The sequence below is a fragment of the Oncorhynchus tshawytscha genome, linkage group LG25, assembly GCF_018296145.1.
Source record: "Oncorhynchus tshawytscha isolate Ot180627B linkage group LG25, Otsh_v2.0, whole genome shotgun sequence".
Taxonomy (NCBI): domain Eukaryota; kingdom Metazoa; phylum Chordata; class Actinopteri; order Salmoniformes; family Salmonidae; genus Oncorhynchus; species Oncorhynchus tshawytscha.
Genome location: NC_056453.1, coordinates 2,007,009 through 2,034,762, shown reverse-complemented (window position 1 = coordinate 2,034,762; position 27,754 = coordinate 2,007,009). Strand labels below are relative to the sequence as shown.

The following is a 27,754-nucleotide window of genomic DNA, read 5'->3' as shown; positions in this document are numbered from 1 at the left end:
AGCCTACCGCCATAGCGTATTCACTATTTCAAACTATCCGTGAGTTCTATTGGCTGCTGTATTTAACATTCAGTAAAAAGAGCTTGCGTCCCTCTTCGAATAGTCTATTGGTATAAGAAATGCAAAAACTAAACAAAAATGGCTATTCTAGTCTAGCTTTTCCTGCATGGGACTCCAAGAGCTAAGGAGGGTTTGTTAAGGAGAGAGGCCAGCGGAGCACAGGTGCTTGGGTATTGTGCAAGAGACAGAGGCTATACATTAGAAGCTTATAATGCACAACCCATCATAAATGAGCTAAATATAAGGCTAATACTGCATTGAATGTATTACCTGAAAGAGTTAGGCTAGGACATCTATGTATATATCTAGAACAGGATTGTCTATTTTGGATGCCATTTGAATGGTGTTAATGGAGAGAGAGGAAGACTGTGAGAGAGTGCTCATATGTGCACTGATTTAAAGCAATGATATTCAAGTGATAGGCTATTATAAAAGTCTGCAGCTGCAAATTAAAAAAGTACAAAACTTTACTGTTAGGCAGAGCAGCACAGGGGAACACAAGAGCAGACTCAGACCAAGAAACAGGGATGAATAAACCAAGGTATTTATTGTAACACAGGGAGATATGGAGTGCAGATCTGGGGAAGCTCAGATGAGTGGTAGGAAACTAATGTGGAGGCTGAGGTTGGAGTGAGCTGGGTTGGAACAGGGTAAACAGGTCCGGAGAGAATCCAATGCAGTGAGAGGATAAACAGCGTCAGGCAGGGAAACAGACACAGCAGGGTAACAGGGTCTTGAATAATCATAAATAGGTAGAATCATAAACTGACTGAGCAGAGATTACGATCTGGCAGAGTGGAAGATGCAGGACTGAGTATTTGTAGAGATCTTGATTATGGAAGGGGTTGCAGCTGGTGAGGATCCGCTCTGGCTCCAGCACACCTGACTCCAACCACACAATCACAAACAAACAGAAAGGGAGGGAGAGAGAGAGAGTGTACTGGAGAAGTGGCTGCAGGTCAAGGTGACACCGGATGTCCACTAGGGGGTGTGGCAGGAGCAGATGTGACATTCACAATTAAAAAACAAGGTGACCCCCGAAAGCCAGATGATTATGGGTACAGTAAATTACATTCGGTCAGTAAGTGCATTCGGTCTTTATATTACTGTAGTATAGGCAATGCTGGAACAAATGTAGGCCTACCTGTCACAAGAAAAAAAGTTACCATGATGAGATGATAGGTCTACATGCATTGTGAATTGCACTCCATACTGAGATGGGCTGTCTGTCTGTCGCCGTTCCCGCCATTCAACCATAGCACTCAGTAATGTATTGTATTTGCCCCAAAATTAACACTTTGTATTCAGGCATCCTTCTTTTCACTCTGTCAATTAGGTTGTTATTGTGGAGTAACTACAATGTTGTTGATCCATCCTCAGTTTTCTCCTATTACAGACAGTAAACTCTGTAACTGCTCCAAAGTAACGATTGGCCTCATAGTGAAATCCCTGAGCGGTTTCCTTCCTCTCCAGCTACTAAGTTAGGAAGGACGTCTGTGTCTTTGTAGTGACTGGGTGTATTGATAAACCATCCAAATTGTAATGAATAACTTCACCATGCTCAAAGGGATATTCAATGTCTGCTTTTTTCAAGCATGCTACTTATTATTTGACTTGTTAAGCAAATTTTTAATCCTGAACTTATTTAGGCTTGCATAATAGAGGGGTTCTTGAATACTTATTTACTCAAGACATTTCAGCTTTTCATGTTTTATGAATGTAAAACATTTAGAAAAACGTATTTCCACTTTTACGTCATGGGGTATTGTGTTTAGGCCAGTAACACATTTATTTCTTGTTTTTTTTATGCATTTTAAATTCAGGATGTAACACAACAAAATGTGTAAAATGTCAAGGGCTGTGAATATATTCTGTACATACAGTATAGATAGGGGTAAAGTGACTAATGTAATATTGTTTTGAATATGTACCCTGTAAACTCAGGAAAGACGGAGATGGCCCTGAGTTGTAATCTACTTAATATACATGTTTGGATCTCCCATCACATTTATGTAGGGAAACATTATGCATATTTTTCATGCTTATATTGCAGTTGGTGTAAGCACATGTTCTTGCTGTGCCATGCTGAAGTACGTAAGGCTTTTAACTTATGCAATTGATAATAATGTGTGCCCGTCAGGTGGGTATCCATCTTCTTGATGATACGTTCACTGTGTGGTGTGGAAGCTAAAACCACTTTCCATACATGTATCTGCTTGGTAATGCTTTCCTTTCTTATTTTCCGTCTCCTCACTAGTTTCCACAGTGGTATCAACTGTCAGTATGTAGATTTCTGTTTATGTGCAGCACAAAGCAACTTCTGTAGTCTAACACTGATGTAAATCATCCCTACAGGTATATTCTCTGCAAAATAACTACATTGATTTATTTCTGCATGAGTCATCCATGAATTATTTGTATCAAATCCTTGGTGGATACTTGAGTAGTACTGTAGCTCTCACATTCCATTTCTGACAAAGACTATTCTTCTGATATTTGTTAGTATGATTTCTATAAGCTATACTGTATGCAGTTTCTTTAACATAAACTAGTTGTGAGTGCATGAATATGGATAAAGGGCTGAAATACAGGTGGGAGGTGAATCTTGGAGACAGCAGCTCCTGGCCCAGTTTCCTGCATGGTTGACTAGGTCAAGCAGGCATTTAGAAAACAAGTCTGATGTCAGCAACCATTAAGACACATAATATTTCACGCAAATAAGGAACTAAGATGATGCAGATACTCCCCTCATCTGTGAATAATTGCCCTTCTCTGTTGCGTGCCCTTGCCATCAGCGCTGAGCACTCTGATGCCTCTGTTCATTAGTAGACCAATACAGACTCCGCTGTTTTCAGACAAAGTTTGTGGGTTTCTCTGCAGTAACAATGGTAATGAGGATCTCGTTTATAAATTCACATGAATCCAGTCTCATTAGTGAATCTGTAAATTAATATTGACTTTTGTTCCAACAACATTAGGCTCAATGTCACACGTATTACAAACAGAGGGATCAAATTAAGCTTTAGGTACAGCATACAGGAGGGCTATCAGACGTGCATATGCTGTATATTGTAGTGTCAATAAAAGTTCAAATGATGACGTCTTTGTTTCAACAGAGGAAAAGTCCCTTCCTGTAGTATAAATCATTACCAATGATCACCTCTAACCACACATTAGACCTTATTTGCTTGTTGTTTGATGGTATTCATTGCTCAAGCCACGATTGTGCACCCCAATTAAAAGTCAGACATTCTTTTAAGTTATGTACCCAGTAGGTCTCTCAGGTCCTCTGGCACTGGCCGTTTAACTTTCCCAAAGACTAGGACCAAGATGCATGGAGAGGATACCTTTAGTTCTTAGAGTCGGGGCGGCAGGGTAGCCTAGTGGTTAGAGCGTTGGACTAGTAACCGGAAGGTTTCTAGTTCAAACCCCCAAGCTCATCTCAAAACACGTATGTTTTTTTTCCCTTAGAGTGATTTTTAGTCATTCAGTTTTTTCATTATTTTGTTTGTTGTGTAGTAAATATTTCAGCCTTGTTTTTATTGTTTTGTATTAGTTTTTTCCTGTGAAACACATTGCATTGCATTCCTTGTCTGAAATGTGTGGTATGAATAAAGCTTGATTTGATTTCATTTGCTCTGTAGTAGTAACCACCCAGACTAGTTTTTATATGAGACATATCTGTAGACTAAAAATTCACATTAGTCCACTATACCCGTAGTTGTAGCGTACTAAAAGTTTTATTAGTCAGTAAACAGTAGCTCCCGCTCCCTGACTCAAAAAATAGCCAATAATCTTCAGGTGTCTTCCTTTTCAGGCCAGTCTGCCTCCCCCTCACATCCAAGCACTACAGTCTCCCATATGGCCAAGTTCACCCGCTCCAACATAGGTATTCATATAACCAATTGTGTTTAATATGGCAATGATAGCCATAGGTGAAAACCACAGGAGGCTGGTGAGGGGATGAAGGCTCATAATAAATGAGAATGGAATGGCATCAAGCACATGGAAACCATGTGTTTGATGTGTTTGATACCATTCAATTATTCCGTACCTACCATTACTATGAGCCTGTCCTCCCCAATTAAGGTGCCACCAGCCACCTGTAGTGAAAACACTAAACTCTAGTGATACCATATGATAAAAATACTCTTCTCTATTTTGAGCTTAACTTCAATCAATAAAAACTAGCTTAAGAATTGATGTTGAGTTAAAGTCCCGCAAACATCTCAACAAACTCATTAAGAGACAGTCCTGTTTTTTAAGGGGCGGCAGGTAGCCTAGTGGTTAGAGCGTTGGGCCAGTAACTGAAAGGTTGCTAGATTTAATCCCTGAGCTAACAAGGTAAAAATCTGTTGTTCTGCCCCTGAACCAGGCAGTTAATCCACTGTTTAGGAACAGTCATTGTAAATAATAATTTGTTCTTAACTGATTTGCCTAGTTAAATAAATAATATATTCCATACCTGAAGGTGTGAGTGTAGTTCAAAAAGGTTCAATGGAAATGTCTGGTGATGGCTTGGTCAATATCTTGCTGTGTAAAGGAGGACTTTGGCCCAACAAATCAATTAGACATATTTGTCATATGTCTAATTGATTTGTTAGGCCAAAGTCCTCCTTTACACAGCAAGATATTGACCAAACCATCACTTGCCACTTTCATTTAACCTTCAACTGAGGAAACAACAATAGTGCTGTTGGACAAGCAAATGTCCATACAGTAGCAATATTTGAGCTGGAGGAAATGTAGGCCTAGTCAGGCCGAGTGAGGAGGAGGAGCAGGAGGTGTGAGCTCTTACAGAGAGGGTGATATTTAGGGGAAACTGAGATAAGTGGATAAGTGGAAACTGTTGATAGCTGTAGATCAGAATATTTAAGTGTACTGGGCTCAGCTTTAAAAGATCTCCCTGACTTTGAAGAGCCATTTTGCAGGCGTTGTGGCAGGGCCAGGGCTGCGCTCCCTGCTGTGGCAACAGATGCTTTCTGCAGCCTTTAATACCAGGCAGAGCAGTGCAATGACAGACACGCCAAGCCCTGGGATATTTTTCGTCACTTAGAATAATCATACTAAGCAAATGATGGGAATTACCATAGTTACAGAGTCATACACCAGCTTTACCCATGGTGTGTCATTTGTGCTCACAGGGATGGGCAGCCCAGACACAGGTGTCCTTGTGTTCTGAATTATCACCTGAGCAAACACCTGAGCAGGAGACACAGTCGAAGATTTGCATGTTTGCCTGATGGAGATGAAGGGGATTGTTTGCCGTTGACCTGTCGTACCAAAGCTGTGCAACCTTTCTTTTCAAACTTGCAATTTGAAGTGGTGCATTATTCTCACCCTCCCTCCAGCTGCAGTGGTTCTTTGATTTCCTGGAGTGTCAGTCTTCAGAGACTTTATTAGTCTGTTATTGTCTAATGTATGCAGCACCGCTGTGTACATGAGTTAAGCTGCAGTGAGGCACAGGGACTTCTGCTCACCCCTGATATTTAACATTTCCGTCGAAATGTATACTGTTGTAGAGAGAAGCACAATCTATGCGATTTGAAAGCGATAGCAATCAGTTGTATTAAGAAAATGAACACAATGAATAAGCAGGGTTTTGAATTGTTCATTTAGTCTGCATGTTTCAATGGACACATACTCTCTTCAGCTTTGCTGGCTTTCCTTGGCTTTCCTTTTCCTTTGTCAATTTCATTACAAGTGATTCAGGAAATGTGCCAGTTATTGATAAGCCTTCATTCTATATCCTCCAGTAGTATTAAACATGAGACACATATGTTAGACTTTATATACTGCACTGTATGTGCATAAGCAAATGGATTGACTTCATCAACAAGTCCCTGGCCAGCTTTAGATCCATGTTTTTTGTGTGTACTGTCCTTAATCCTTTACTGTTCTGCCATGGATCCCCTCTTCCTCCTTCATCTGTCTGTCAGTCACAGCCCTGTTGAATATTAGATCCTCAGTTTGTGACAACTTTGCAAACATCAGTTGAATTCCAGGAAACTAACAAACGGAGTCTTATGTTGCATATATGAACAACCGTAAGCACATTACTTCTATGTCCATTTGTAATATATTTTATAGCGATATACTTTTAAGGTGATTTTGAATGTATTGGTAACATCTGAGACATCTCCATACAGTTCTACCGTTACATGCTAGAAATTGTGTCCTGTGTTGTTTCATCGAACGCTCTGTAAATAACCCTTTAACCCTTCCCCACTCATGAGTACTAACCCTCCCTGATTGTGCACCTAGGTAAAGGTAACTAGAATATCTCTGAGGCAGTTAACTCCTCTAAGACTTTCCACGTGATTGAGGGGCTGGAGCTTGGGACTGTGTACACTGTGCGCCTTATGACTAACAACTGGGTTGATAATACTAGTATTTTTGAATATGTAATCAGGACCAGGGCTAAAGTGAGCAGGGATGCTATTGGAAAAGAAGAAAAAGCTCTCCCACCCCCCAATCAAATCCCTACACACACAATCACCATAACCAATTGAAGTTTTATTAAGTATGCAGGTGCACCAATGTCCTTGAACATGTCTCAAGGTATCATGCATGGTTCTCTGTGTCAATAGGATTTTTAATATTTTTTTTGTGACTTGGTGAAAGGAATTCCATTTGAACAGCCTCCTCAGTTGATTAATTAGACAAGCGGATTAGCTGTTTAATATTAATACTGGTACATTTCCATTTCAACATCACCTGCTGCCTCTGCATCCAATAGACTTTGTCGATGTAAACATTCAGTCAAGTGTCCTCATGAAAGGCAGAGTCAAAGTCAAAGTGTTGTTGTTTCTTCTCCTCTCCTCAGGTCTGGCAAGCATCCATGGAGGAATCTCTACCCAGGGCTGGTTCATCGGACTGATGTGTGTCGCGGCTCTCCTCACACTCATGGTGTTAATCGCCTGCTTTGTCAACAGAAATAAAGGAGGGAAATATTCCGGTAGGTACTCAAACACACACACGCACACACATTGCACCTTATGAATGCTAACTAATCACTGCACTAGGCATAATTATATTTCCATTTAGAGTCTTTATTACCAAAGAGAAATGATCACTCTGGACACCATTATAGACATATTTAAGCTGATATATTATTAGTAGTAGAAATATACATCATCATGTTCAACATTTCAATGCTGATATTTACAGTATAATGAGAACTTAAATTAATGGGAGCATATGCATTTATATTTATAACATTTAAATAAATACAGCATATTTGAAATATGCAGCATTTGAATAACAAAACATAGAATGCACAGAATACACAGAAGATATGTAAATGTTATGGTCACATGCCAGCGGTGGGGATCTTAATGCCAGTCCTGTCTGTGGGGGATAGGGGGTCATTTACAGTACCTTTCATCTTTATTCACTTATTGAGCGCCAGGTTCAGCTCAGCTAATCGCCTATCATATCAGAAAGACAGTCTAAATCCCAGGGCTTTGTTCTGTGATGCATTCATTAAACACTACCTCCTGCACTTTCACTGATAGTTAGCTTTCCCTTTTGAAATTAGGATTCAGTTGTTACTCATATTGTAAATGTTGCTGACATCAAGCACTGAGTATGTTGTACTCATGAATGTGTGAGAACTTGTAAGGTGTTTTAGCAGAACATTACTTTGTCTTTAACATGGTATAAAGTTGTTTATTGAATGTTGTACTGTACTCAAGGTACCCTAAACATTTATCTTTCTCTCCGACCAGTAAAGGAGAAAGAGGATCTTCATCCAGACCTAGAGTCCCAGGGTATCCATGATGACACCTTCTGTGAATACAGGTAATCATACCACCAACCACCATTGTATCAATAATTCAGAAATCAGCTCATATATTAACTTTGTTTTGAATTGTATCACATTGTATAATTATATCTCTGCATTTCTCCTGATTTAAAAAGAAAACCCTACATGCATGAGCTTAACACAGACCTTCACAGACATCCCTGTTCAAGACATGTGATGGGCTGAGTAACATGTACTCTAAACATGATGTGATAAACAGCAACAAATACCCCCGTTGTTGTTTACACATCAGTGATGTTGATGTGGTATCACCCTATATTGTGCATTGTTATTAGGTAGATGTGTCCTGGTAGAGCTCAGGTCATTAGCAATAACAGCCTCATTGTTCAGATGTTACTATTTGTTTCTGAATGGAACTCAATGAAGGAAGGCTGCCTGGCCACAACACAACCCAGCAGGAGGCTAAAACCAATCTGTGTAATTGAATGCAGCTCATCTCCGGGGCAGTAAAATCTGTGCTCAATTCATTAATCTTTCACTGGTCCGATTCAGATCACACTCACAGAGTGCAACTCAGAGACCCACACTTCACTTCAATCAGTAGTCTCACACTCTAACTTGAAGTTATGAATCAGAAGTAGCCTAGACATCTTCATCATGTGGTCACAGTAAAGTTGTGAAGTAGAATGTTGCGTCTGGTCCCTAAAATATATGGCCCCCAATGTCAGACCACGGGAAAGCACATTTATTGTATTTTTACTCCAAAATAAATAAATGCTCAGATCCCTGAAGCACCTGACTTCACCATCATTAACCATGTAGGAGCAGCATGATGCCAATCCAAACCATTAGTCTATACAATCAACCCTTTATGTGATCACTCTCGTGTTGAATAATTCAATGAAAACTACAGCTTGAGCATCTCTCCCCATACAGACAGGGTTAAAATGCACCTTGTGACTGCAGCATGTGCACGGTCGACATCTGCATCAGCCTGACAGCCAAATCAATACCCCATCTTCTTTTAATTATCCCATTCATTGTCACATACATTGATATACTGTACATGTAGGGTTTAAGTACACTTGACAGGAGTCCCCTTTACTAGTGCACATATCTGATCATTTTTCATCCGTCTGTCAGTCAGAGGTAAACATTGCTGCCAATCACCGAAGCTCTTCATTTAAGCTCTTTGGGTTCAAACCTGCCTGTGTCCCTGTCCTTAACAATAAAGCCCATAGAGTTAAGCCATGAGTGAAATTAGGTGGTTTTGAAATCCCCTGTCTTTGTGCCGTCATGTTGTGACACAGTGACAATGATGAGAAGCCACTGAAGGGCAGCCAGCACTCTCTGAGCGGACAGATCAAAGCAGAGGGCAGTGGGGACAGCCTGGTGGACTATGGGGATGAGGACATCCAGTTCAACGAAGATGGCTCCTTCATCGGCGAGTACGCAGGTCGCAAAGAAAAGAAGGGGTCCATGGAAGTCAAAGGAACCACGAATCAGAGCACAGCGTGAGAGCAAGGAAAACGGTCCATCATCCATCCTTAGGACAATACTTTCATTAGACTGGTGGAGGGGAGGGGACATAAAGTAAGTAGATGACATAATCCGTACCAATCACAATCCAATGTCAAATGTAATGTGTCATTGTCAGCTGCACTGCCATCTTCATTTTATAAAGCTGTTTGTTTTATCAAGCTGTAACAGAATGCATAATTTCCAAATGTGTATATATTATTGTATGTGGGAGTGTTTTATATTACTGCAAATCAGTGAAAACCTTTGAGGCTTTTTGCATTTTTTTGTCAAATGCAGCAACTGTTTGAAATCAATTCAAATGTAAAAAGGAAGAAAAAGAAATCTCCAGTCCACATTGATCCTTGTCTTATACTACCAGACCTCTCATGCCCAGTCATCATTTAGCAAACTACACATGTATGTGAGCAGATGATGTCAGCCTGTTTCAGTTGAAGCAAATATTGGCATTTTATATTTGAAAGGCATTCATTAAATATGATTTTAATATGTGTACAAAGGCTGTTCATCAACTTATTTCCTGGTTTTATACATGACAAAATAACAATACAAAACAGATGCCTCAGTTATATCACATGAAATGCCAAAAGATCTAAGGCAAGGGCTCTGAGAACTCTCAGTTGATAACAGGAAAGTACTTCTGTTGTTTCCACAGTGAGGTTATGATTCAGTGGTTTTATGTGCCAGCTCGCTATAACATACAGACAATTATCAACCGAGTTACCACTTGATCTATTCTAGCTCATCAAAATACCAATTAAAGCATTAATGTTGTTCCCATGTTCTTAGAACAGCCTTGCTCATTACAACTTGCATGTCATTGTAGACAATGCCATTCAACTCCAAAAAAGTAATCATAGTAAACCTGTTTGAAAGTCAACCTAAATGTTACCATGATGATCGCCTTTGATTGCATCTTTGTACAAATACATCAAATATAGCTATTGTATGTTAAAGAATGTTTGTGGATGTTTTGATGTTATTAAATTGTTTAACTTTTCATTACCATTGGCTATAGACTGACTGTCCATCTTTAAACTGCATACAGAAAGAATAATTCAACGTAAATATACATTGTGCTTTGGGGTTTGTAATGAACTCTGCTTCTGCAGAAAGCTTTTGAATGTCATTACAACATGCCATATAGTGAAATTAGTAAATCCACTCCTTAGCTAGCTATCTAACTAGAAGAACAAGGAGACGGTAGTTCAAGTTGCGAACCATATACTAAGCTATATGGAAGGTCATACCAAGGATCATTTAGCTATTTGATTTAGAATTTTAAGACCTCTTGAAGTATCAAAAATATATATTAAAAAAATGTTTGGATGAAAAAAAGAGTTTTGGTGTTACTGTTATTAGCCCATCGAAACAGTTCAGATGCTACAGACTAAAATTGGTAGATCGGCTCCAGTGTCTTCAGACGAGTCTCCTGACACTTGTGGAGGTCATAGAGCAAAAGGCGACATAGGTGGGTGCGGTGAATTGAGAAACATCCAATGTAAAAAAAATGATCTGACAGAATTGTGTATTATGCTAATTACATTTCCGTGCGAGCGTGGACATCAATCTTAGGGGGCTAACAGAGGGTTAGGAGGGCTGCCCAAAACAATAAAAGCATCTAGCTGTCTAATAACTGTAGAATGGTGGGGGGGGACATTTGTATCTGAAAAGGTGTCACTTTAAGTTCTGTCTCCAAGGTTGTTAACCTTTCAAGCGCAGCGGAAATTCAAATTATTTTTTTAAAATATGTAACTTTCACACATTAACAAGTCCAATACAGCGAGTGAAAGATAAACATCTTGTTAATCTACCCATCGTGTCCGATTTCAAGCACAACATATGATTATGTTAGATCACCTCCAAGTCGAAAAAACACACCGCCATTTTTCCAGCCAAAGATAGGAGTCACAAAAAGCAGAAATATAGATAAAATGAATCACTAACCTTTGATGATCTTCATCAGATGACACTCATAGGACACAATACATGTATGTTTTGTTCGATAATGTGCATATTTATATCCAAAAATCTCAGTTTACATTGGCGCCTTACTTGCAGTAATGTTTTGATTCCAAAACATCCAGTGATTTTGCAGAAATACTCATAATAAACATTTATAAAATATACTAGTGTTATTCACAGAATTTAAGATAGACTTCTCCTTAATTATTGCGACCGCTGTGTCAGATTTTTTAAAAACTTTATGGAAAAAGCATAATCTGAGAACGGCACTCAGAGCCCAAAACAGCCAGAGGAATATCCGCCATTTTGGAATCAACAAATTTAGTTACATAATTTATGTCCAAATAGACACTTGTTGTTAGCGTGTTCAGCCCAGTAATCCATATTCATGAGGCGCAGGCACTTCATCCAGACAAAAACTCGAAAAGTTCCGTTACAGTCCTTTAGAAACATGTCAAAAGATGTATGGAATCAATCGTTAGGATGTTTCTAACATAAAACATGAATAATGTTCCAACCGGAGAATTCCCTTGTCTTCAGAAAATGCACTGGAACGCGAGGTAACTCTGTCAGGAGTGCGTGTCATGAGACCAAGGCTCTCTGCCAGACCACTGACTTAAAGAGGTCTCATGAGCCCCTCCTTTATAGTGTAATCCTCATTCAAGTTTCAAAATACTGTTGACATCTAGTGGAAGCCATCTAGGAAGTGCTACCTCATCCATATCTCAATGTGTATTCGGTAGGCCAAGCTTTGAAAAACTACAAACCTCAGATGTCCCACTTCCTGGTTGGATTTTTTCTCAGGTTTTCGCCTGCCATATGAGTGCTGTTATACTCACAGACATCATTCAAACAGTTTTAGAAACTTCAGAGTGTTTTCTATCCAATACTAATAATAATATGCATAAATTGCATCTGGGACAGAGTAGGAGGCAGTTCACTCTGGGCACGCTATTCATCCAAAAGTGAAAATGCTGCCCCCTATCCCAAAAAGGTTTTAACAGGTTTTTTAAAACAACTTGTGCCTCAGGAGATAAACATGGGAAATCAAAGGGGTGGTCTAAGCCAGTGGATAAAGGAACAAGGCTATAATCACATGAGATAAGCAGATACCAGAGAGAGGGCCCTAGTTACTCAGGTCATAATGAACTGGCCTGTTTCTGTTTGACTGAGCTTTACAAGTCACATTCCCTCCTGTGTGAATGACCACGTGTGTTCTTTAGGACTCAGCAGGCAAATGTTGATGAAACAGCAAGTTTTGGGCTGTGAATAACCCACTCCATTGTGCTCCCTTACCTCTAGTGTAATGTAATTGACTGTCAGGAATAGGACTGAGCCCCTGTGCTAGTATTGCTGAAGCTACTGAGGAATGAATGCAGGAGAGGAGAGGTCAATGACTCGGAGCACAAGCTGGACCTTTAAGAGCCCCAGAGAGCATTTTCTAACAAAGCCCTCCCACATCGTTTCATCTAATTCACCAGGAAAGTAATAAATAAAACTCGGGTCAATGTCAACATTTGCCTAGAAGGCCCAGCACAGGAACAAATGGCTGGATTAAGTAGAGAGGAAAAATGGTCTCTCCCACAATATAAATCCTTTCCTGTGTCACCAGTTCTAGGTTGTTTCAGATATTCAGGTTGCAGCCTCCAGAGGAACTGTACTATAGATGTGATTATCACCTCTTCTGAGAGCACGTTAAATCCTTAATGTTGGAACTGACCAATGTTTTTGCTGATATACTGGCATTGTCATTATGAGGCCAATTTGTGGAAATAATTGAGAACATTATGTAACTTTTTATGCTTTGTTTCAGTTTCATTATATCTCTTCAAGCACATTGGAACAATTTGGAAACAGTAGAAACTATCAATGTCTGCCAGGGAAGGAGTAAACTTTTTCATCCATTTTGCACGGTCATGGTTTAAATTGTCTTTGGGACTTGAAAGGACTGAAAGTCATTGTTAAATGAAATTACACATATTTTGTTGCTTCATTATTTCCATTTACTTAAATGTAATGTGTTGTTAGAATTGAAGACAGAAACATAATATGTGCCTAACAGGTTGATTTCCAAAGTGAGTACCTATATATTATTTTTTTTGTATTTTAATTTAACCTTAATTTAACTAGGCAAGTCAGTTAAGAACAAATTATTATTTACAATGACGGCCCACCCCGGCCAAACCAGGACGGCGCTGGGCCAATTGTGCGCTGCCCTATGGGACTCCCAATCACGGCCAGATGTGATGCAGCCTATCATTTCAGTATTTTCTGCAAGTAAAATGACTACTCTCTCACTCTGTCTTAGCAAGAGTTAGTTACAGCCCATATTCATATAAAGTAAGGAAATCCTGCATTACAAGTGCTGTGAGCTGTAAAGAGGTGATTCATTACCAAAAATGGTAATGCCTAGGCAGGCCTGTGACTCACTCAAAGCTCTGATGCAGCTGGGGCATCTAAGGGAATGATCTCAACATATCGCACTCATGCTGCAAAGGAATTGGTCCTCAGGTCTCATGGAGCTGTTAGCAACTCACTTTGTATGACTCCTTCATTCATCAACAACATTTTCCCTGTGAGCAGCAACAACAACACAAAATATAGAGCAAAACTTTTATTCCCCGGCCTATTTCTTGCATAAATCCTGCTGCAGGCACTGCTGGACATTTCAGGAAACACATTATGAACAGGAGGCGGTTAGAGCTTGCCCCAGTCGATCTAAAATTCATTTGGCCTGGTCTTCTGTTACTCTGCTCTTCTGAATGATATGTAGAAATATATGATTATGACCCTATGTGGCTTAGTTGGTGAAGAATGTTGCTTGCAATGTCAGGGGTGTGGGTTTGTTTCCCACCATTATGAAAATGTATGGACATACTACTACTATAAGTTGCATTGGATAAAACTGCCTGATATACTGTATACTGTCATCACACTTACAGTATGTACTGCAATATCATAAATCAACCTTTTTGGCCTATGGCGGGATTTACAGTGTCTATAGAAAGTTGACACCCCCTTGGATTTCTTCACATTTTATTGTGTTACAAAGTGGGATTAAAATAGATTTTTTATTTTACCTTTATTTAACTAGGCAAGTCAGTTAAGAACAAATTCTTATTTTCAATGACGGCCTAGGAACAGTGGGTTAACTGCCTTGTTCAGGGGCGGAACGACAGATTTGTACCTTGTCAGCTCGGGGATTTAAACTTTCAACCTTTCGGTTACTCGCCCAACGCTCTAACCACTAGGCTACCCTGCCACTGATTTAATTTAAATTATTTTTTTGGTCAACAATCTAATCAAAATCCCGCCCCACCACCATTGGCAGTGATTACAGCAGTGAGTCGTCTTGGGTAAGACTCATAAAGAACTTTGCACACCTGTATTGTGCAATATTTAGCCATTATTCTTTTCAAAGGTCAAGGTGTTGCGGATCATGACTAGATTGCAATATTGAAGTATTGCCATGTATTTTCAAGCAGACTTTATTATATATATATATATATATATATATATATATATATATGTATATATATATATATATATGTATATAAACTCAACAAAAAAAAGAAACGTCCTCTCACTGTCAACTGTGTTTATTTTCAGCAAAATTAACATGTGTAAATATTTGTATGAACATAACAAGATTCAACAACTGAGACATAAACTGAATACGTTCCACAGACATGTGACTAACAGAAATTGAATAATGTGTCCCTAAACAAAGGGGGGGTCAAAATCAAAAGTAAATGTCAGTATCTGGTGTGGCCTCCAGCTGCATTAAGTACTGCAGTGCACCTCCTCCTCATGGACTGCACCAGATTTCCCAGTTCTTGCTGTGAGATGTTACCCCACTCTTCCACCAAGGCAACTGCAAGTTCCCGGACATTTCTGTGGGGAATTGCCCTAACCCGCACCCTCCGTTCTAACAGGTCCCAGACGTGCTCAATGGGATTGAGATCCGGGCTCTTTGCTGGCCATGGCAGAACACTGACATTCCTGTCTTGCAGGAACGAGCAGTATGGCTGGTGGCATTGTCATGCTGGAGGGTCATGTCAGGATGAGACTGCAGGAAGGGTACCACATGAGGCTGGGTGATGTCTTCCCTGTAACGCACAGCGTTGAGATTGCCTGCAATGACAACAAGATCAGTCCGATGATGTTGTGACACACCACCCCAGACCATGACGGACCCTCCACCTCCAAATTGATCCCGCTCCAGACTACAGGCCTCGGTGTAACGCTCATTCCTCCGACCATCACCCCTGTTGAAACAAAATTGAAGAGCACTTTTTGCCAGTACAGTCTGGTAGAGCAGCGGTGGGTTCGTGCCCTTAGGCGACGTTGTTGCTGGTGATGTCTGGTGAGGACCTTTTTTACAACAGGCCTACAAGCCCTCATTCCAGCCTCTCTCAGCCTATTGCGGACAGTCTGAGCACTGATGGAGGGATTGTGCGTTCCTGGTGTAACTCGGGCAGTTGTTGTTGCCATCCTGTACCTGTCCCGCAGGTGTGATTTTCTGATGTACCGATCCTGTGCAGGTGTTGTTACACGTGGTCTGCCACTGCGAAGAAAATCAACTATACAATTATAGTTGACATACACTCAATTAGTATTTGGTAGCATTGCCTCTAAATTGTTTAACTTGGGTCAAACATGTCGGGTAGCCTTCCACAAGCTTCCCACAATAAGTTGGGCGAATTTTGGCCCATTCCTCCTGACAGAGCTGGTATGACTGAGTCAGGTTTGTAGGACTCCTTGCTCGCACATGCTTATTCAGTTGTGCCCACAATGTTCTATAGGATTGAGATCAGGGCTTTGTGATGACCACTCCAATACCTTGACTTTCGTTGTCCTTAAGCCATTTTGGAAGTATGCTTGGGGTCATTGTCCATTTGGAAGACCCATTTGCGACCATGCTTAAACTTCCTGACTGATTTCTTGAGATGTTGCTTCAATTTATCCACATAATTTTCCATCCTCATGAAGCCATCTATTTTGTGAAGTGCACCAGTCCATCCTGCAGCAAAGCACCCCCACAACATGATGCTGCCACCTCCCATGCTTCACTGTTATGATTGTGTTCTTCGGCTTGCAAGCCTCCCCCTTTTTCCTCCAAACATAACAATGGTCATAATGGCCAAACAGTTCTATTTTTGTTTCATCAGAGCAGAGAACATTTCTCCAAAATGTACGATCTTTGTCCCCATGTGCAGTTTCAAACCGTAGTCTGGCTTTTTTTGTGGCGGTTTTGGAGCAGTGGCTTCTTCCTTGCTGAGCGGCCTTTCAGGTTATGTCGATATAGGACTCGTTTTACTGTGGATATAGATACTTTTGTACCTGTTTCCTCCAGCATCTTCACAAGGCCCTTTGCTGTTGTTCTAGGATTGATTTGCACTTTTCGCACCGAAGTACGTTCATCTTTAGGAGACAGAATCTCCTTCCTGAGCGGTATGACGGCTGCGTGGTCCCATGCTGTTTATACTTGCGTACTATTGTTTGTACAGAAAAATGTGGTACTTTCAGGCGTTTGGAAATTGCTCCCAAGGATGAACCAGACTTGTGGAGGTCTACCATTTCTTTTTCCGAGGCCTTGGCTGATTTCTTGTGATTTTCCAATGATGTCAAGCAAAGAGGCAATGAGTTTGAAGGTAGGCCTTGAAATACATCCACAGGTGCACCTCCAATTGACTCAAACAATGTCAATTAGCCTATCAGAAGCTTTTAAAGCCATGACATCATTTTCTGGAATTTTCCAAGCTGTTTAAAGGCACAGTCACTTAGTGTATGTAAACCTCTGACCCACTGGAATTGTGATACAGTGAATTATAAGTGAAATTATCTGTCTGTATACAATTGTTGGATAAATGACTTGTGTCATGCACAAAGTAGATGTCCTAACCGACTTGCCAAAACTATAGTTTGTTAAAACTTCTTAGGGCTGAGATCCCATTAACGGGATCGATATGACAACAGCCAGTGAAAGTGCAGGGCGCCAAATTCAAAACAACAGAAATCTCATAATTATAATTCCTCAAACATACAAGTACCATACCATTTTAAAGGTAATTTTGTTGTTAATCCCACCATAGTGTCCGATTTCAAATAGGCTTTACAGTGAAAGCACCACAAATGATTACGTTAGGTCAGAGCCAACTCACAGAAAATCACAGCCATTTTTTCCAGCAAAAGATACAAAAATCAGAAATGGAGATAGAATGAATCACTAAACTTTGATGATCTTCATCAGATGACACTCATAGCCACATCAATTTACAGAAATACTCATTATAAATGTTGATGAAAATACAAGTGTTATACAAGGAAATATAGATAAACTTCTCCTTAATGCAACCGCTCTGTCATATTTCAAAAAAGCTTTACGGAAAAAGCAAACCATGCAATAATCTGAGTACGGAGCTCAGAGACCCAACAAGCCAAAAAGATATCCGCCATATTGTACAGTCAACAGATGTCAGAAATAACATTATTAATATTCACATACCTTTGATGATCTTCATCAGAATGCACTCCCAGGAATCCCAGTTCCGCAATAAATGTTTGATTTGTTCGATAATGTCCATAATTTATGTCCAAATAGCTACTTTTGTTAGCGCATTTGGTAAACAAATCAAAACTCACGAAGCGCGTTCACTAGTTACAGTCCGTAGAAACATGTCAAACGATGTATGGAATCAATCTTTAGGATGTTTTTAACATAAATCTTCAATAATATTCCATCCGGAGAATTCCTTTGTCTTCAGAAAAGCAATGGAGCGGGAGCTACCTCTCATGTGAATGCGCGTGACCAGCTCGTGGCTGCTGGCAGACCTCTGACTCATCCCCCTCTCATTCAGCCCCCCATCACAGTAGAAGCCTCAAACAAGTTTCTAAAGACGGTTGACATCTAGTGGAATCCTTAGGTAGTGCAACATGACCAATTTCCCACTGTATTTTCAATAGGGGCTGAGTTGAAAATCGACCAACCTCAGATTTCCCACTTCCTGGTTGGATTTTTTCTCAGGTTTTTGCCTGCCATATGAGTTCTGTTATACTCACAGACATCATTCAAACAGTTTTAGAAACTTCAGAGTGTTTTCTATCCAAATATACTAATAATATGCATATATTACCAACTGGAACTGAGGAGCAGGCAGTTTTCTATGGGCACCTTTGGGCACCTTATTCTTCCAAGCTACTCAATACTGCCCCCAGCCATAAGAAGTTTTAACAAGAAATGTGTGGAGTGGTTGAAAAACGAGTTTTAATGACTCCAACCTAAGTGTATGTAAACTTCCGACTTCAACTGTACATATATTTTAATCCCACTTTGCAATGCATCAAAATGTTAACATTCAAGGGTGTATGTACTTTCTATAAGCACTGTTTCTTTGTTATGAGAAGAAACAGAAACTATATATGTAATTACTCAGGTCATTGAGGATCAAGTTGTTTTATAATGGCACCGGAGTGGTTGGCTGCCGTTTTACGGGCTCCTAACCAACTGTGCTTTTTTGCTACATTTTGTACATAATGTTGCGCTGCTATCTTCTCTTATGACCGAAAAGAGCTCTGGACATCAGAACAGCGTTTTCTCACCTCAAACTGGACAAAGATTTTTTCTTTAATGAGTCTGACGCGAAGGACATACTGCTTCCCGGAGACCAGGCCCAAATCCCCGTCATTCGCGTGAAGAAAAGACGGAAATAGAGGGGTGGAGGTCTGGGTGCCTTGTGAGAATTTGTTTGTGAGTGAGTAAACCACCACTACTCTAGGTATTATTGGCCAATGTGCAATCATTGGAAAATAAACTGGACGATCTACGATTAAGACTATCCTACAAACAGGTCATCAAAACTGGAATATCTTATGTTTCACAGAGTCATGGCTGAATGATGACAAAGATAATATCAAGCTGGCTTGCTTCTCCATGTTTCAGCAGGACACAACAGCTACGTCTGGTAAGACGAGGGGCGGGTGTGTGTGTCTATCTATTTGTCAATAACTGCTGGTGCGCAATGTCTAATATTAAAGAAGTCTCGAGGTATTGCTCGCTTGAGGTAGAGAACCTCATGATAAGCTGTAGACCACGCTATCTACCAAAATAATTCACATCTATATTATTCGTAGCCATCTATTTACCACCATAAACCGATGCTGGCACTAAGATCGCACTCAACCAGCTGTATAAGGCCATAAGCAAACAAGAAAATGCTCATCCAGAAGCGGCCCTCCTAGTGGCTGGGGACTTTAATGCAGGCAAACTTAAATCCGTTTTACCTCATTTTTACCAGCATGTCATATGTGCAACCCTCCACACACAGAGACGCATACAAAGTTCTCCCTCGCCCTCCATTTGTCAAATCTGATCATAATTATATCCCCCTGATTCCTGCTTACAATCAAAAACTAAAGCAGGAAGTACCAGTTGCTCGATGAATACGGAAGTGGTCAGATGCTACGGTACAGGACTGTTTTGCAGACTGGACAGTACAGACTGGAATTTGTTCCAGAGGATTCATCCAATGGCATTAAGGATTATACCACCTCAGTCACCAGCTTCATCAATAAGTGCATCGACAACGTCATCCCCACAGTGACAGTACATACATTTCCAAACAAGAAGCCATGGATTACAGGCACACCGAGCTAAAGGCTACAGCTGCCACTTCCAAGGAGCGGGACACTAATCCGGACACTTATAAGAAATCCTGCTATGCCCAGAGACAAACCCTCAAACAGGCAAAGCGTCAATACAGGACTAATATTGAATCCTACTACACCGGCTCTGACGCTCGTCAGAGTTAGAAGGGCTTGAAAACTATTATCGACTACAAAGGGAAACCCAGCCACGAGCTGCCCAGTGACACGATCCTACCAGATGAGCTAAATGCCTTTTATGCTCGCTTTGAAGCATGCATGATACCAACATGTTTCAAGCAGACCACCATAGTCCCTGTGCCCAAGAACACTAAGGTAACCTGCCTAAATGACCTCCGACCCATAGCACTCATGGCTGTAGCCATAAAGTGCTTTGAAAGGCTGGTCATGGATCACATCAACACCATTATCCCAGGAACCTTAGACACACATCAATTACCATCCCAACAGATACACAGATGATGCAATATCTATTGTACTCCACACTGCCTATTCCCACCTGGACTGCCTATTCCACATTGCCTATTCCCACCATACCCTACATTACTCATCTCATATGTATATACTGTACTCTATACCATCTACTGCATCTTGCCTATGACATTCGACCATTGCTCATCCATATATCTATATATGTACATATTCTTATTCATTCCTTTGCACTTGTGTGTAAAAGGTAGTTGTTGTGAAATTGTTAGATTACTTGTTAGATATTACCTCATGGTCGGAAATAGAAGCACAAGCACTTCGCTACACTCGCACTAACATCTGCTAACCATGTGTATGTGACCAATAAAATTATATTTCTTTTGATTTGGACAAAAGGAACACCTATGTAAGAATGCTATTCATTGACTACAGTTCAGCATTCAACAGTGCCCTCAAAGCTCATCACCCTGGGTCTTAACACCTCCCTCTGCAATTGGATCCTGGACTTCCTGATGGGCTGCCCCCAGGTGGTAAGGGTAGGTAACAACACATCCGCCACACTGATCCTCAAAACAGGGGCCCCACGGGGGTGCATGCTTAGTTCCCTCCTGTACACGACTCTAACACCATCATTAAGTTTGCCTATGACACAACAATGGTAGGCCTGATCACTGACAACGATGAGATGGCCTATGGGGAAGAGGTCAGAGACCTGACACTGCTGCTACTCACTGTTTATTATCTATGTATAGTCACTTTACAAATTACCTCGACTAACCTGTACCCCCGCACATTGACTCAGTACTGGTACCCCCTGTATATAACCTCGTCATTGTTATGTACATTTCTTGTGTTACTTTTTCATTGATTCCATTTTTTTTAACTTTAGTTTATTTACTATTTTATTTTATTTATTTATTTTTATTTCACCTTTATTTAACCAGGTAGGCTAGTTGAGAACAAGTTGCAACTGCGACCTGGCCAAGATAAAGCATAGCAATTCGACACATACAACAACACAGAGTTACACATGGAATAAACAAAACATACAGTCAATAATACAGTAGAACATAAGAAAACAAAAAAGTCTAGATACAGTGAGTGCAAATGGGGTAAAATAAGGGAGTTAAGGCAATAAATAGGACATGGTGGCGAAGTAATTACAATATAGCTGTCACACTCTGACCATTATTTGCGTTGTTTGTTTCTATGTTTTGTTTGGTCAGGGTGTGATATGAGTGGGCATTCTATGTTGCATACCTAGTTAGTATGTTTCTATGTGTTTTGGCCTGATATGTTTCTCAATCAGTGGCAAGTGTTTGTCGTTGTCTCTGATTGGGAACCATATTTAGGTAGCCTGTTTTGTATTGTGGTTCGTGGGTTATTGTCTAACATTGTCTATGATGTTGCATGTTAGCACTCAGTTTTGATAGCGGTCACGTTCATCTTGTTATTTTGTTTGTTTGGTTAGTGTACTTCGTGTTTTTCGTCTTTCATTAAGAAGATGTATTCACATCACGCTGCGCTTTGGTCTCCTCAATACGCGATGGTGACAGAATAACCCACCAACAATGGACCAAGCAGCGTGGTAACGGCCAGCAGCAGCGGCAAACGCAGGACTCATGGACTTGTGAGGAGATTCTGGACGGCGAAGGACCCTGGGCACAGCCAGGGGAATATCGCCGCCCCAAAGCAGAGCTGGAGGCAGAGAAAGCAGAGAGGTGCCGGTATGAGGAGGCAGCACGGCAGCGTGGCTGGAAGCTCGAGAGGCAGCCCCAAAAATGTCTTGGGGGGGCACACAGGGAGTGTGGCGAAGCCAGGTAGGAAACCTGCGGCAACTTCCTGTGCATACTGGAGAGAGGAACTGGGCAGGCACCGTGTTATGCGGTGGAGCGCACTGTGTCCCCGGTGCGTGTGCATAGCCTGGTTCGGTACATTCCAGCTCCTCGTATCGGCCGGGCTAGAGTGGGCATCGAGCCAGGTGCCATGAAGCCATCTCTACGCATCTGGTCTCCAGTGCGTCTCCTCGGGTCCGCATACATGGCACCAGCCTTACGCATGGTGTCCCGGTTCACCAGCACAGCCCAGTGCGGGCTATTCCACCTCGCCGCACTGGCCTGGCTACGGGTAGCATTCAACCAGGTAAGGTTGGGCAGGCTCGGTGCTCAAGCTCTCCAGTGCGCCTTCACGGTCCTCCACGCACCAGCCCTCCAGTGGCAGCCCCCCGCACCAGGCTGTCTCTCCGTCTCATCCCTACAGGTGCTCCCGCCTGTCCAGCGCCGCCAGAGTCTCCCATCTGTCCTGAGCCGGGGTGGAGCGGCAGACACACGCATGTCGACCATGCTCCCTCTAATCCATAATATGTAGAATGATTGGAGGAAGCATAGTCGCTGTGTTGCGATGTGTGGGTTTGCTGTTACATTCTACTCCATTCCATTTTGTTATATATATATATACACACACAAACAGGCTATGGGTCATTCACATACATACAAAGATACCACCACCCACAACGCAGAGCCAATGTGTACTTTACACATTTCATTACATTTTTATATATTCGAAATAAAATGTTTAAAACAAATCACAAATAATATTTTATATTATTAATTTCAAACAACGGCATTAGCATGAGAAGAACTTACCAGTCCAAAACAATGTCCTCTCCGTTCAAAAAATATGCTTCCATTTTGGAGTCATAGCTATGGTTGCTAACTGAATCGTCTTCCAAAAGAAGATCTGTTTCACTGTCACGATCAATTTCCTCTATAATTTTGTCTACATTCGTATATCTAGTCTTAGATTTAGCTTTCCCTGACTTATTCGCCATGATGTTCGATATATAAACAGCTGAAGATGCGCGTTACCGAAATAGTGCTGTGCGTAACAAGCTTGGCTCCTTCCAGTATGAATCTTCAATGGCGAATGACCGTATTTACGCAGGAGTTTACTACATGGGTTGGTCTTCCAACACATAAACATTACATATTGCCGTTTACCTCAGCTCATTGGCTATCTACCCAGCTAGATTTCAAGACGATCAGTGGACATTGGGTTAAAATACCATCAATCAACGAAACAGCGGTCATATCATTGGTGCACAATGATGTCATTACATGTTGTCTTCAAAACGGTTTCTTTCAGTCAATACGTCCCGCGAAATTACCCGTCAAGTTTGGTTGTGTTACAAACAAACCAGTTGATTGCAATGAAACCAAACATGACTGAAAGTCACGTTTTAGTGTGTGTATTTACATCGAATGTGTCGTCGAAAATTGAATGAGACGGAATTCACGACACAAGCGGTTCACAAAATGTTTCGTGTTAGGCTATAAAAATGGATTTTATCAAACAAAAGACCATTCATTGTGTAACAATGAGCATTGGGATTGCAAACAGAGGAAGATCGTCAAAGGTAAACAATTTATTTTATTACAATTTGTGATTTTGTTACGCCTGTCCTGGTTGAAATATTTTTTTTTTATGGGGCTCTGTCCTCAGATGATCGCATCGTATTCTTTCACAGTTCCTTTTTTAAATTTGACAACACAGTTGGATTAGCAAGATTCTATGCCTTCGAACCATGTGAGACACCTGTATTTTCATGAATGTTTAATATGACTATTTATGTAGCGATCACCGTATGTTGTCGAATGTAATCCCGCTAACGGGTTCGGTGCGCAGAGAGGAGGCAACGTCTAGAATTTACTCAAATCCAATTTTAGACAACTAACTTCACATTTCATCTTTACCAAAACATTCTCTTTGATTTGGACATTTTCCATACAACGTACAATGTATAAACGTCAAACATATACTAGGTAAACTGTTGACGTTACAATGTTTTCGTAATAACGTCACCTATTAACCTTTAATAACAAAACAAAAATGACATACATTTTCATATTCCATCTATCGTCATGACCACCATTGTGGCTGATGGTAAACATTGTTCCAAAGTCCCTTTATTTCATGTTTAATGTTCTGAGGCTGGTTCTCCATAGTAACAGGACAAAAGGAATTTGTCTGTGGCCTAAGATTTACTAGGGGCATGAGGGGTCATAAAACCCCCACATCTTCAGACCCCTAGATCTCTCCTACTCTTTTGGGGTTGTGAGATAATCTGTAGGGTTGTGGTCTCCTGTAACCTGACCTGATCAGGACAGTCATGGCAGTAGTTAGCTGGCTAGCTTCAGTTGAGGGATTCCAGATCCGAAGTAAATAGAAGTACTTTAGAAAAAACAGATCCACGCCACATTGGGTGAGGCGTGATACAGGAGAGTATTTAGAAGTTGAGGTTTATTTAATTTAAATGTTTTAAAAAGATATGCGAAGAAAAATACGTAAAAAGATATATACAAGGGACACGACAAGACAAAGACGTCTGACTGCTACGCCATCTTGGAAGACGAGTAAATATTTGATTTTCTGTATTTCTTGAACTGCATTGTTGGTTAAGTGCTTGTAAGTAATTATTTAATATTTTGCTTGTAAGCAGGAATTGACAAATACAATTTGATTTGAGGTATCTGCATTTCTGACTAATTATCTACAGACCAGATGGATGTACTCTTACTGACAGACTTTGCAGAAGCATGTGTGATGCAGTGATGCTGAGGTTAATGATGATTACAGAGACATCTCATGTGTCTGGTTCTGGCTCTTGATGGTGTGAAATTTAGGGGCGGATTGGCCATCTGGCATTTCAGGCAAATACCAGATGGGCTGGTCCATTTTTACCACAGTGGGCCTGTCTATCACGGGGGTTTTGTGCAAAATTATAATTATCTGTCTAATACTGGGGGTTTCAAGGAAACAAAATGGGCCAGTGTGGAGGGGTCAAGTAAAACAATTGTCTGGTGTGGGGGCCTCAAGGAATTAAATGGTCCGGTGTGTTAGAAATGCCAGGGACGATTTCTGATCACAGTCCACCCCTGGAGAAATCCAAACTGTTGTAGAACTAGTGGCTTTTTCAGTGAAATAGTTATTTGAAGTTGTAATGTCAAGAGTATTTTCCTCAAAGCTTTAAGTGCTGGGACTAGGACATCTTCCCAGTATTTCTGGAGAAGGCGTGAAAAGGCCAACCCCAGACTGACGTATTTGGCACAGACAGATGCTGTACTGTGACTCTAGTAGCACGGACTTGGGAATTTAGGCTATGGAGGAACACATGGCAGGGCAAAGGTAAGCAGGGCCCTCTGGGGGGCAGACAGATGGGGGTATATGACACATCTGAGATGGCTCTGGGCCTGCTCTGGAAACGGCCCAACACTGTCAGGTCAGAGCACTGTAGCAGAGGTTTCTGCAGTTCAGACTGGGGCGACTCAATGTTCGACCCGGAATCTCTGTTCTTCTCGGTTCCAAGTCTCCACATATCCTCTACTATACGTGCCTCAGTTTCTGTCTGTCTGTCTGTCAGTGTGTGTGTGTGTGTGCTTGTGTTTGTGCATGTGGTCTCATGGGCATCACAGTGTCTGCCCTCTAGGCAGTGCTACAGTATGGCCTTCTCTACTAGGGGGCAGGTTGCCTTAGTTTGTATAATTCATGGGTTTCATGAAACGTGAAATAAATAAACAGAAATATTACCATTCTACACAGACCTCCCCTTACCACAAATGTGCAACTGGATGCGTGCTTCGAAGTGGATTTGCATATTTTACTCTCTTTGTTATTAATACACAATGCAATGGGGAAAATAATTTCCAAACCCATTTACAACTCATGCCTTTCTGTCGCTATGAAAGGCTTATGGAGAATATCACCTGGAAGAATTACTGATTTACAAAGGTCAAAAATTCAGATACACACCCAATCAGGAATACGAATGACAGATACTACTGTACATGAACATACTGGAAAGTATATGCAGGAAAGGGGGAATCTAAGAACTGGCCAAGTCATAAATGAAATCAAAGAAATGAAATTTAAGGTGCTACTGTATTATTTATTGATATGCTGATGAGGGCATTAAACAGCTTCTCGTTATTGCCCTAATGGTGCTCTGTAAATCCTTGCCCTGGGTCTTTAGAAATAGGAATATTACTTGTGCCAGAGTGCCTTACAGATGGGGAAATTCCCACTGGTTTTTAAATGCAGAAATATTCTCGACATTCAAGTAAAATCTACATCATGTACGCCTGACTTTATGAGCAAAAACAATGTTTGTGTTTTTTTGTGCTGAATTATTGCCACAACATTTCAACTGCACAGTGTAATGCAACACCAATGAATGTGTGTGACAAATGTGGTACCAACCATGACTCCAAAATATTTAATTACATTGGTGATAATATATGGCCTAATATTTCACCTGTCCAGGATTTTGATGGATTCTTTTTGATTTACAACAGAAATGGAATGGAATGAGAAGTCAAGCTTCAATGAAACATGTATTACAACTTCAAGAATCAACAAAGGGAGCTGGCCAAGTAAAGTTGAAATACTATTATTGAGATAAATATAGCTAATTCAGCAAAAATGATTCCTGGTTTATTGAACAAAAAATCTATTGTGTCTGCTCTCAGAGGACCAAGTGCTATTTTTTCAAGATTTTAGGGATGTTAATCAAATATTCTAAATGTTGAAAAGCATTGACTGGTCTTACAAATGCTTCCAAGTATGATGATGTTGACAAATGTTAATATAATACAGTATATAGAGAAACAAACTAAAACACATTTTACATTTCTGAAAAAAACCTAAACTCATCGATTGAATGAGACTTTCACTTTTACCAACACGTTGTGTACAATATGTCTCAATTGTATTACACAGTTCAGAATAATTTTATTTGCAAGGAGCCTATACTAAGATGTTTACTGCTATATCTTGTGTGAGGAGACGTAGCTCTGCCCTTGGCTTTTCAGAAGACCTATATAATGACTTAATGACTTGAGTGGACAGAGCCTCCACCTCACCCTGGCTTCTGGCTTCTACCTTCTTGCTCACAGCTGGCGAGGAGACCGCAAGAGGAGTGGTTCTCTGTCATCCAATCAGATGAGGAAGCCGTTATCTGCTGTGTGCTGGGCTGTTTAGCCAGCCACCTGCACAGGGCTCCCCACCAGGGGCTGTAGACAACGCCGGAGGAGCAGAGGCTCTCACACATTCTGAACACATTTTTCACACCAGTTACTCCAGGATAAGCTGTAAGCCAAAGTCCTACCATACCAATTTCAAAAGCCCTCACACTTAAGAGGATCAGCTTCAGAGCACTACAATCAAGGCAATTCTGCGCTCAATTGCTTTGACCTTCAGGGGTAAAAGAAGGTGAGTAAACTGTGGGGAAGAAATTGCCTGGCACAATAATTGTATTATCGTATAATCAACAAT

General features: G+C 40.8%; 2 protein-coding genes across 5 annotated transcripts in view; both read left to right on the top strand.

The window, feature by feature from the left end:
* Window positions 1–10,372, top strand: part of LOC112220359 (neural cell adhesion molecule L1-like protein) — a 50,117-nt gene extending 39,745 nt beyond the window's left edge. For all 3 annotated transcript variants that reach the window (XM_042305874.1, XM_042305873.1, XM_024382216.2), the window contains 3 exons: window positions 6,887–7,018; window positions 7,791–7,863; window positions 9,139–10,372. In XM_042305874.1, the coding sequence (XP_042161808.1) occupies window positions 6,887–7,018; window positions 7,791–7,863; window positions 9,139–9,346 (413 nt within the window). In that variant the 3' untranslated portion in view covers window positions 9,347–10,372. The remainder of the gene's footprint in view (window positions 1–6,886; window positions 7,019–7,790; window positions 7,864–9,138) is intronic.
* The window catches only part of ccdc186 (coiled-coil domain-containing protein 186), a 1,196,038-nt gene that overhangs the window by 95,191 nt on the left and 1,073,093 nt on the right, over window positions 1–27,754 (top strand). The gene's annotated exons all lie outside the window — the stretch shown is intronic.